The 10574-nt window shown below is 40.5% G+C and overlaps 2 protein-coding genes across 2 annotated transcripts; one reads left to right on the top strand and one right to left on the bottom strand.

Moving 5' to 3' along the window:
- Positions 1-87: 87 nt before the first annotated feature.
- LOC134670729 (vacuolar-sorting protein SNF8) lies at positions 88-3609 on the top strand. Its single transcript, XM_063528539.1, has 4 exons — positions 88-445; positions 1604-1805; positions 2570-2716; positions 3452-3609. The coding sequence occupies exons 1-4, from the start codon at positions 178-180 to the stop codon at positions 3582-3584; spliced, it is 750 nt and encodes a 249-aa protein (XP_063384609.1). The 5' UTR covers positions 88-177; the 3' UTR covers positions 3585-3609.
- Positions 3610-3629: 20 nt separating this feature from the next.
- Positions 3630-10449, bottom strand: LOC134670728 (dynein regulatory complex subunit 4). The gene is made up of 12 exons (XM_063528538.1): positions 10293-10449; positions 9756-9929; positions 9389-9493; positions 8529-8684; positions 7896-8069; positions 7690-7768; positions 7017-7200; positions 6526-6649; positions 5894-6042; positions 5101-5199; positions 4324-4398; positions 3630-3851 (listed from the first exon to the last, which is right to left on the bottom strand). Exons 1-12 carry the CDS (start codon positions 10341-10343, stop codon positions 3710-3712), a joined length of 1512 nt encoding a protein of 503 aa, XP_063384608.1. The 5' UTR covers positions 10344-10449; the 3' UTR covers positions 3630-3709.
- Between the last annotated feature and the right edge of the window lie 125 nt (positions 10450-10574).

Here is a 10574-nt window from a genome sequence, read left to right on the forward strand (position 1 = left end):
GACGCCTATTATTGGGCTGTACATTCTTGGGTTGAGCATTATTTGGTCGTACATTAGTGGCTCCCGGGCAGTTGTCAACTTCTCAGAGTGTCAAGTCAAAGAAAAATCAACAACTTTACTTTCAGCCTATTATTTATATTATATTCAGTTTATAATTCATATTTAACAATAATCAAGATGCGAAGACGAGCCGGAGTGGGCGCCATCCAAAAGCAAAAGTTAGAGCAAGAGAAATACAGAGAAAAAGGGTCCGAAATACAAGAGAATCAGTTTCAACAGATGTCCAAACAACTAGAAGTGTTCAGGGAGAATTTGGAGGAATTCGCCACGAAACATAAGAATGAGATAAAGAAGAATGCTCAGTTTCGTAGGCAGTTCCAGGAGATGTGCGCTGCGATTGGTGTAGACCCTCTGGCTTCTGGAAAGGGGTTCTGGTCAGTTCTTGGTTTGTATTTGGAATATTTTTTGTTGCTTTAACGTTGTTTGCTTTAACTTAATTAGGCTTTAACGTTCAGATTTATGAAAACTAAGGTTAAATTTGTGCTATCACATACAACAAGTGCGAGTCGAACTTGCGCACGAAGGTTTCCGTACCATAATGCAAAAAAAAAAACAAAAATAAAACAAAAAAAAACGGTCACCCATCCAAGTACTGACCACTCCCGATGTTGCTTAACTTTGGTCAAAAATCACGTTTGTTGTATGGGAGCCCCATTTAATTCTTTTTTTTATTCTGTTTTTAGTATTTGTTGTTATAGCGGCAACAGAAATACATCATCTGTGAAAATTTCAACTGTCTAGCTATCACGGTTCGTGAGATACAGCCTGGTGACAGACGGACGGACGGACGGACGGACGGACAGCGAAGTCTTAGTAATAGGGTCCCGTTTTACCCTTTGGGTACGGAACCCTAAAAACCATTTAATAACATTGGGAACTCTGTGTTTTTGAGTCATAAATTCCTGGTTGATGATGTCACTCTAAAATAAAGCTGTATAATTTGTGAGCTTTAGTTAATGTCTTAACTGACACGTTTACCGTCCGTGCATTATATGACATGCACCGTCAAACTAGCTCTGTCACGTCCAAGTGACGTCAGAAATGGGAATGCTCTATACCTGCATACCATTTGTGCATTACCTGTAATGCACGGACGTATCGATCCATGTGAGTAGTGAAGGCGAGGGACAGTTAAAGTGTTAATAAAAGTTCCTGACCCATTTCAGACTATTATACAAACCCAGTCCTTCCTTTCCTTCCCAAAGTCTGTTAGTACAGTCACCTGCAATAATATGTTACTCTTCGAAGGCCGCAAAAATATGTGACGCGCTCTTATGGCTCTATTAATAAGATAGTGTCAGATATTTTTGCGGTCTTCGTTGTGTTACATATTATTGCAGGTGACTGTACATACAGCATCACTTCTAACTGTACATTGGTGGACCTTATTACAAAAGGCATAAGGCATAAGTGTTGGCGATGGTACCTACCTCACATAACATAAAGAAAAGTACCAATACAAAAAAAAATATATATATATTATGTTATGGCTTTAAAGTAACTCTCATTGTTTCACCATATAAAATATATCATTATCTTTTAGGCATTGGAGATTTTTATTACGAGTTAGGAGTCCAAATAGTAGAAGTGTGTATGGCAACAAACTACAAGAACGGAGGCCTGATCACACTTGAGGAGCTTCGGACGAGACTGATTGCAGCCAGGGGGAAGGCCAAGAAGCATCAGGATATTACTAATGAGGACCTGTTGGCTGCTGTTAAGAAATTAAAGATATTTGGCAATGGGTGAGTTTATTGGGATGATATGTAGATAGTAGGTACTGTTTAAAGAAGTTGATAAGTAGGTACATGAATTAGGGGAGCCCACTGTTATAGAGTTAGAGCTAAAAAGTCTGCAGCCATTTTGATAGTCCTACAGTGCAAATGTTATTTATATGTCATAATTTCATAGAAGTTTGATGTTTTAAATGACACTTGCACTGTGTGGGCCATTGGGCTATCAAAATGTCTACTGATCAACAATTAATGGGGCATTCCATGAAATTGTCTACCGTTTGTCCCGTACAAACGCGAATTTTCTGAAGATTTGCAGGTATAACAGTTTCCTTTTCTATGACAAATTGTCAAAAATATGCACAGAAAAATAATCGATTGCTTTAAATGCCGAAAAAAAAGTCGCAACACAGGAAATCAAATGCGTTTGTACGGGACAGCCCGTGGAATGCTGCTAATTATTATTTTCAAAATTCAGTTTTGTACAATTTACGAGCATGGGGACCTACAGGGAAATTGGGGAAAAAAATGTCTATATGAATATTATTTTGCTAGTGGGCAAAGCCTGGCTTTATAAATGTAAAATAGTCACCTGAACATACAAACAAAGTCATGTGATATTCACAAGTCACTGATGGCTAAATATAAAAAAAAAATAGTGGGATACTTGTTTGGTCTGTCTCGTAGTGTGTTCCCAAACAAAGATGCCACACAAAATCGAACAGTTCCGATATGACAAAAAATATCTACATTGGAAACTCTTCACTCTATTCCAGATTCACAGTAGTTCCCATTGGCAAGGGCAGATGGCTGGTGCAGTCGGTGCCCGGAGAGCTCAACCTGGACCAGACCCTGGTACTGCAGAAGGCCAGCACCCTGGGCACGGCCTGGATCTCCACTAGCATACTTACTGGGGACCTAGGGTGAGGAATGAGGGTTATTCCCACTAGTTACCACCAAGTTCTTACCAGTGGTAACTACTGGGAATTTTTTTTCCTCCTTTTACCACTGGTAACTACTGGGAATAAAAAATCCCACTAGTTACCACCAAGCCGAGTTGGTGGTAACTAGAGGGATTTTTTTTCCCAGTAGTTACCAGTGGTAAGAACTTGGTGGTAACTAGTGGGAATAACCCAGAACTAAGTTTCTTTTTTACAATGACTTGGCCTTAAAATAGTGTTTTCGTAACTGTTGTCAGCATCCTGGAAAGTGCTAAGTAACTTTAGAAAGTAGAGAATCAGAAAGCCTTCCAGCCGCCACGCTAGTACAATTGCCGTTATTTTTTGCGCTTCCTTGTGTAAAGGCGTGTCTCCATATTACGCAATCTCATCGAGTTGGCTCGCGAGCCAACCCGGTATCCATGGCGCGCGGCTGCCTCGTGACCCAATGTTCGATAGTTTGCCGCGCAATATGGAGACACGCCTTAAGATGTTAAAAAAAGCCCTACACTCACCCCAAAATGTGTAGGCCATGGTTCTATTATAATTGTTATTCAATATGTATTAAATATTTATCCCCTTTAGGTATTTGTGAGTCCATCTTCACGTTTCTAAACCAACCGCAAATTTTTCGTACATTTGTGTCTTGCATTTTCATCCTAAACTTTTCTCAAGCTTAATAATAATGTGCCTTGTTAACATTAACAATCTGATTTTCAGTTGGAACGAAACGAGAGCCCAAAACGCATTAAACCACATGGTGAAAGAGGGCCTAGCATGGATCGACACACAAGACAAGGAGATGTTGTATTGGTTCCCTAGCATGTTCTCAGAGTGCGTAGCAGCGCAATAATAGTATGTAGTATAATAAAAATTTGTATATACATTAAATACCATTAAGTTTAATAAATGATTTATTAAAATTATATTGCACTGTAAATCCATTTTAATTTGATTCTAATTAGGTACAAATATTTATCAGCTTATCGAGCTATCGTCTTGTATTGACGACGCCATTGAGGGTAGTTTTAATTTAGATCTCAGTTCTTTATTTTCTTGTTGTAAATCGTCCAATCTCTTCTTTAATTTGGTTGTCATATCTACGTAGGATTCTTTCCACCTGTAAATTAATTACTGAATTTAAGTCACTGTGAATATTGTAATACATAAGACTTACTAAAGTATCATGCTGTTGCTTGGCTGTTGCTGGGAGCCATCGTCAGGCGTGGCTCACTTCGCGATTTCGTCGCTTTGCGACAGGTAGCTAGCCCATAGACTTTGAATTGGTAGGATGTTTGTTTTGTCTGTGGACTAGCCATAAGCCGCGCGTGGCGCTGTCGCCACCTAGCGGTCATATTTGTCCTAATAATCGTAACAGACGCGTTTTGTCAGCGAGTGAAAATCTTCTGTACCTAGTACTATTATTTATTCTGTGCCATCGTCAAAGATTAAGAGGAGGGGTGAGCAGTCAAACCCGATAAGTCAAGATATTTTGCATTCAAATTAGAACTCTATGACTATGTGACGGGCGTGGAGTTCTTATTTGTTTGGCTGTTGACCCCTCGAAAAGTTCATTTCTGCAAAGGACCTACTTTTTACTAAGCTCCATTTGATTGTCCAAGTGTATATGCAGCTCTGCTAACTCCTCTTCTTTAGTTGACACCATTCTGCAAAACAAGAAGGTATATGCTTTATTTTTGACGTTTTTTTTTTCAATTTCATTTCAGTATCCTGGGGTATTACAAATTTTCTTATATTTTTGTGACTCAACGGTGGGAAACTGAGCAGCTACCGCGAAAACCGAAATTCGCAAATTGCGGGGATCTTTCTCTTTTACTCCAACGAAGGCGTAATTAGAGTGACAGAGAAAAATCCCCGCAATTTGCGAACTTCGATTTTCGCGGTTATAGCCCAGATGGTGCTGTACTGCGCCATCTGTTTTGTCGTCACGCCATGTCAACGAAGTCAACGTTTGACAATCAAAATGACTACATTGAGTAATATACGGAGCCGTACACCGCCATCTGGTTTAGCCGTCAAATTCGAAGCACGAAATTGTACTTATTAGATTTTCCACATGTAACACAGTAAATAAAGCTTAGCTTCTGTGACATCGCGGAAGGTGCCTAAGGTGGACATTTTCTCGATATAACGTCATTTCTTTTTTCAGGTGAATTGTCCACGCTAAAACAAACCTTATCTAGAGTGAAACAATAATAAGAAATAAGTAAGCAGGTACCATTGTCGCATTTTTATCACCTGTCATGTCATGTGTCACCTTCGCACTTACATATTTGTTGGAACGTGACAGGCATGTGGTGACAAATGATAAAGAGCCGACCATCTTAGCCCTACTGGATTGTACTTACTTTTGGTTAAGCTCGGTTCTGGATGTAAGCATAGTCTGCAATTTGCTTATGATACCGTGCGTTTCATCCAGTGATTTCTGCAAGTGTTCCACTTGAATTCTGAAACAGGAAATATTTGACAGCTGTCTTCCAAAACGGAGGTTTTAAGAGGCTTAGGCTGATGTTAAATGTGTCCCGCCGCGACATGTGTCGGCGACGAGTTACATATCTGGCGACACCGCGCGACTCAAGTCGGTAGTGATGTCAGGCGAAGTCGTGCGACATCCCGAAGCTATGTCTCGCATACTGGCGACATCACGCGCTTATGTATGACACATAATGGCGACATCTGTCGCACGCTTTTGCTTGTAGCACGCTGGGGGCCGATTTTTGAAATTCGACCGCTCGATTTCGTGTATTTCGTTCAATAATATCTCCACTACTAGGCATTTAAATTCTACTAATAGAATTGAAAACCAGTGGTCAATACCACTAGATGCCCAATTTCTATAGCTCGTATTTCAAAAATTAGCATTTCACCGTTTTCCACCGATTTTCGAGTGACGAAATCGAACGATCGAAATTCAAAAATCGGCCCCCTGTTCTTAGTCATGTCGAGTGATATCCTGCAATGTTGCGCTAGCCCCTTCACCCCATGTGTCGCGCGCTGTTGTCATAACATAAATGCCGAGAGAAGTCAGGCAACGTAGCGCCACTTCAACCGACGACGTCGCTGGCGACTCGTGTCGCGGGTCATTTGTCGACTAAGTAGTGTTTTTTTTCACAATTATGGCACAGCCTCCGTATCACTCACTTGAGCTCATCGCACTGTGATTTCAGTAACTTTTCCTCCCAGTCACGACGCTTGGTTTCACGCGCGTGGCTATCTTGTATCCTCTGTATATCTATGGCTAAGCTCTGCTTCTCGCAAACCAGTTGGATGTTCCGTCTTTCTGATGCGACCTACGACCATAACATGCAAATGTATTATTTTTGTAAGCCGCAAAATTTAAAGTTTGTATGGGAGCCCGACAGCGTACAATACATTACCGTCTTTCTCAGTAGAGAGTTTTGTCAGTAGACATTTATTAGTTTGCCATAGACATATACTAATAAAAAGCGATAAGTGTGACAATGAGCCAGTTATAGTGCTTACGGCTCGGCATTGCGCGACTTGCGACGGCGGCAGCGATAACCATAGGTTGGAGCGAGACACAGCGATCGTACCTTTCGTTAAGCTATGGTTGTCGCTGCCGCCGTCGCCAGTCGCATAATGTCGTGGCCGAGCCGTTAGTCGGTAGTTAGGTCAAGTTAAGCGGGAAAGACATTCAAAATGACGTGAACCTGTTCACGTCCAACTTAGAGAGAGGACTGTGCTATTATTTTTAGCGGGAAGCGTGCATGTGTAAATTTACTTCTGCTGCTGAATATACATTTTTAATTTACCAGTTCTTGGAACAAGGCTTCCAGTCGCTGCTCTGCGAGAGCCAGCCTCGGGTCCACGGATTTGAGTTCACTCCTCTGTTGCTTTAGGTAGCTCTCGTTCGACGCTTGGAGGACTTTGTTTTCCCTAAGATATGAAAAAAAACTTGGGGAAGCTGTTTAAAATGGACGCATTTTGTATAGAAATAGGTACTTACACATTAAGTACGCGGAGGGATCAACCTTTTTTGGAACGAAGTTCCTTATTAGACGGTTTGCGGATGGGGGGCTATGTAATATACTTATATTGATGCCACAGTCCAACACCAGCGATTGGTAGATGCAAATGTTTGATATTGGCGTCACAAGCAATAAGTACTAGAGAAGAGAACAGAGCAGAACAAAAAAAAGAAGAAAAAAATTAAAAAAATTGATGAAGAGAACAGAGCAGAACAAAACTAAACACATCAAGACCCAAGACCCAGGTTTTGTTGGTAACTAGGTATAAGATTTACCTAAGTGTTTTGCTCAGCAACAACCCCTTTTCAACCAACTCCGTGTCCAAGTTCCTGATATGTTCCAGCATGTCCGCCACCTTCTCGTTGTATTTCTCTTTTACTTCGTCTAGCTCCACTCTGTAGCTGGATTCTATGTCTTGTTTCACTCTAGATAAGGTTTGTTTTAGCGTGGACATTTCACCTGCAAAAAGAAATGACGTTACGAGAAAATGTCCACCTTAGGCACCTTCCGCGATGTCACAGAAGCTAAGCTTTATTTACTGTGTTACATGTGGAAAATCTAAGACAATTTCGTGCTTGCGAATTTGACGGCTAAACCAGATGGCGGTGTACGGCTCCGTATATTACTCAATGTAGTTATTTTGATTGTCAAACGTTGACTTCGTTGACATGGCGTGACGACAAAACAGATGGCGCAGTACAGCACCATCTGGGCTATAACCGCGAAAATCGAAGTTCGCAAATTGCGGGGATTTTTCTCTGTCACTCTAATTACGCCTTCGTTGGAGTAAAACAGAAAGATCCCCGCAATTTGCGAATTTCGGTTTTCGCGGTAGCCGCTCTGTTTGTGCTGTCGAACTAGGGGTTTTGTAGACATTGCCTCTCTTTATCAGGTCCTTTAAAGCGAGCCCCTGATTTAACGATAAAGGATATACCTATATATAAGTACCTGTTAATTTCGCGAGTTTTTTCTGCAATTCATTCTTCTCCCGCGACACCAAATCGAATAATTGCAACGCTTCAGCCACCTGAGGAATGCCAATAACAATTGTAGGTACTTCAGTTTTTGACTTATGTTTTTCTATATACTAGCTTGCGGCAAAAAAGAACATTATATTATCAAGCTTCACCAAATAATATTAACGTATTACATACTTTTGACTTAGCCTCCATTTCTTTCTTAATTCTTTCAGTGCATTCTTTCTGCAATGCTGTCACATGCGACCTTAGATCTTCGTTATTTTTCTTTTCCACTGCTAAGTTGATCCTGTTCTCTTCTAGATCTTTCGCTGTCTTCTCCAATTTGTTTTCTAATGTTTTACCTCTTTCCTTAAAATACAGAATTAATATAGAAGTTAGAATAAAATTCAAGTAAGTAGGAAACTGGACCATTCGGACATTCTCGGCTCCGTTCGGCTCGGCATTGCTCCGAGCAATTATTAGGGTTGGCGCAACTCGAGGCCCCTTTGCGTGCACAACCCGAGATAAGATAATTACTTGAATTTTGACAAGCCTAAATAGCCGAAAGGGATAGTGCCATATATTAGAAAGGGACAGCATAATTCGGTTTTGTAGGAAGTTTGTTTTCTGTACGGTATAGTACTATTACTTATTCTGTGGTACAGTCAGCCAAGAAAGTGGTCTACCACTTTTCGAGTCTATCATCTGATTAATAGAGTCGAAAAGTGGTAGACCACTTTCTTGGCTGACCGTACGACAGAAAGTTGATCCGGTTTGAAGGACCATTTTCACATTTAATGTTGAAGGTGATGGTAGTGCCTGATTTACCTTATAACTATTAATTTCCTTTTCCCTATTCATCAGCTCATTCTCCATAAAGTTGTTTTTCTTCTGTAGTTCCTTATACTTAGATTCCAGTTCAATATAATCCCTTAGTGCTGTATCGAGCTTCAATTCAAGGCTACGGTTTTCTTCTTTTATATCCTGGAAAGAATAAAATGGTCGGTCTGTTTTAGAAGCACCAGAGGGCCTCTCGCGAAACATGTTCGACGTGTTGCCTCTCTATCGCACTTCTTAATTCGTACGTAAGTGTGACAGGGAGGTGATATATCGAACGTGGTTCGCGGTAGGACCGCAGTTTTACCTACTTGCAGTAGATCGAATGAAATGTATGGTGGTTGATGGTGATGACCTGTGATGGGAGTGATGGGCTAGTCCAACATATAAAATGAGTTAAGGCTCATAATAGACTAGCGACCCGCCCCGGCTTCGCACGGGTTACACAAAATCTTAACAAATTATTCACCTAAACGTTTCTCAAGAATCACTCTACTGATAGGTGAAAACTGCATGAAAATCCGTTCTTTGGGTTTATCGCGAACACACAAACAGACAGACGCGGCGTGCGACTTTGTTTTATTTATAAAAGGTGTAGTAACATTAGAAAAAAACAACATGAAATAATGGTGCAACATGGTGGAGGCGGATCTGAGCGGACTTGGAGTCAACAATTGGGGTCGCACAGCACAGGACCGAGAAAAGTGGCAAGTGGCGCTGTCTTTTATCGGAGGCCAAGTCTCAATTTGGGTCACTGAGCCAACGGAGTAAGTGAGTAAGTAAATAATGGCGCAGTCGGCTTGGATCGACTTTGAACTTCAAAGCAAAAACTTGAATATAAGGATACGCACTTGTTTATTCCCCTTTTCATATCCTTGGTAAGTTTGCAATTCGTTCTCCAGCGCCTCTATGGTTCTTTGGGAAGTTTGCCACAGGACGTGAATTGAGTCTCTCTCCTAAAACAAGAAATTGACATGACCTGATGGTTGAAATGAAACTTTTAAGGCTTATTTAGACGGTGCGAGAGCTGGCATGCAAGTTTCACTACATTGCAGTATTTGATTGGTCGGCTGAATTAGATGTAACCAATAGTCCCCAATGTAACTAAAATCACATATTAACTCTTTGCTGATTCTAACAACGATTGCATCGAATCGTATAATACGACAATCAAGGTTAAATCGTCCGGATTGGTTCTAAATTTGCAGTTAAAAATACCTTAGCAATAAGGTTGACTTGTCTCCTCAGGTCTTCCAACTCTTTGCTGTAGTCTACATCTTGGTGAGCCTCACTCTCCAATTTCTCTTTGAGCAGCATCTTTACCTGGCGAGACAGTTTCTCGTTGTCCGATATCAGAACACGGACTTCTTGGTCTACTACCGACTGGTTTTGCTATGAAAAGAGTAAAATAATTTTAATAATTCTAGCGAAATCCTGAACGTCATGGCATAGGTAGTAAAAATGGAATACTGAGGTAAGAGTGTAAAGAGTCCGTCACTGATTAAGAAATTATAAACTTTTCATCGTGTAGGTACAAGGTATGAGAAATGTGAATTTACCGGCTTCGTAAGCAGTACCTAGTCCATTTTTCCCTATAACGGTCTAAATATATATTTCTTTTATCTTTTAGGGTGGTGGTATAGGGAATCCGGTTTCTAAAATCGGATATCCTGATTGAAGCGAAGTGCCTATAATACTTGGATTACGTGAGATTAGTTATTCAGATTACTTAGGTCGATATTTTCACGAGCTTACCCTATAAAAGTCGACTTCCGTTTGAAGCACGTTATAGGTTGTGTTTTCCATAATGCAATCATCAGGATCACAATTTTAAATGTATTTTAGTTACTTAAACAAAGAAAATTAACTTAAATAAATTATGACTCGTACGCTCACATTGCTTTGTTTACATTTCGCGCTTTGTAACGTCATAATGGCGTTGCTAAGCAACTGTGTACCTACGTTTGACGTTCATAGAAAGACATAGGTAAATATAATATAGTTAAATTCAGTTAATTATGCTGCTACTTAAAATTT

Source organism: Cydia fagiglandana, chromosome 14 (assembly GCF_963556715.1).
Source record: "Cydia fagiglandana chromosome 14, ilCydFagi1.1, whole genome shotgun sequence".
In the NCBI taxonomy this organism is placed as follows: domain Eukaryota; kingdom Metazoa; phylum Arthropoda; class Insecta; order Lepidoptera; family Tortricidae; genus Cydia; species Cydia fagiglandana.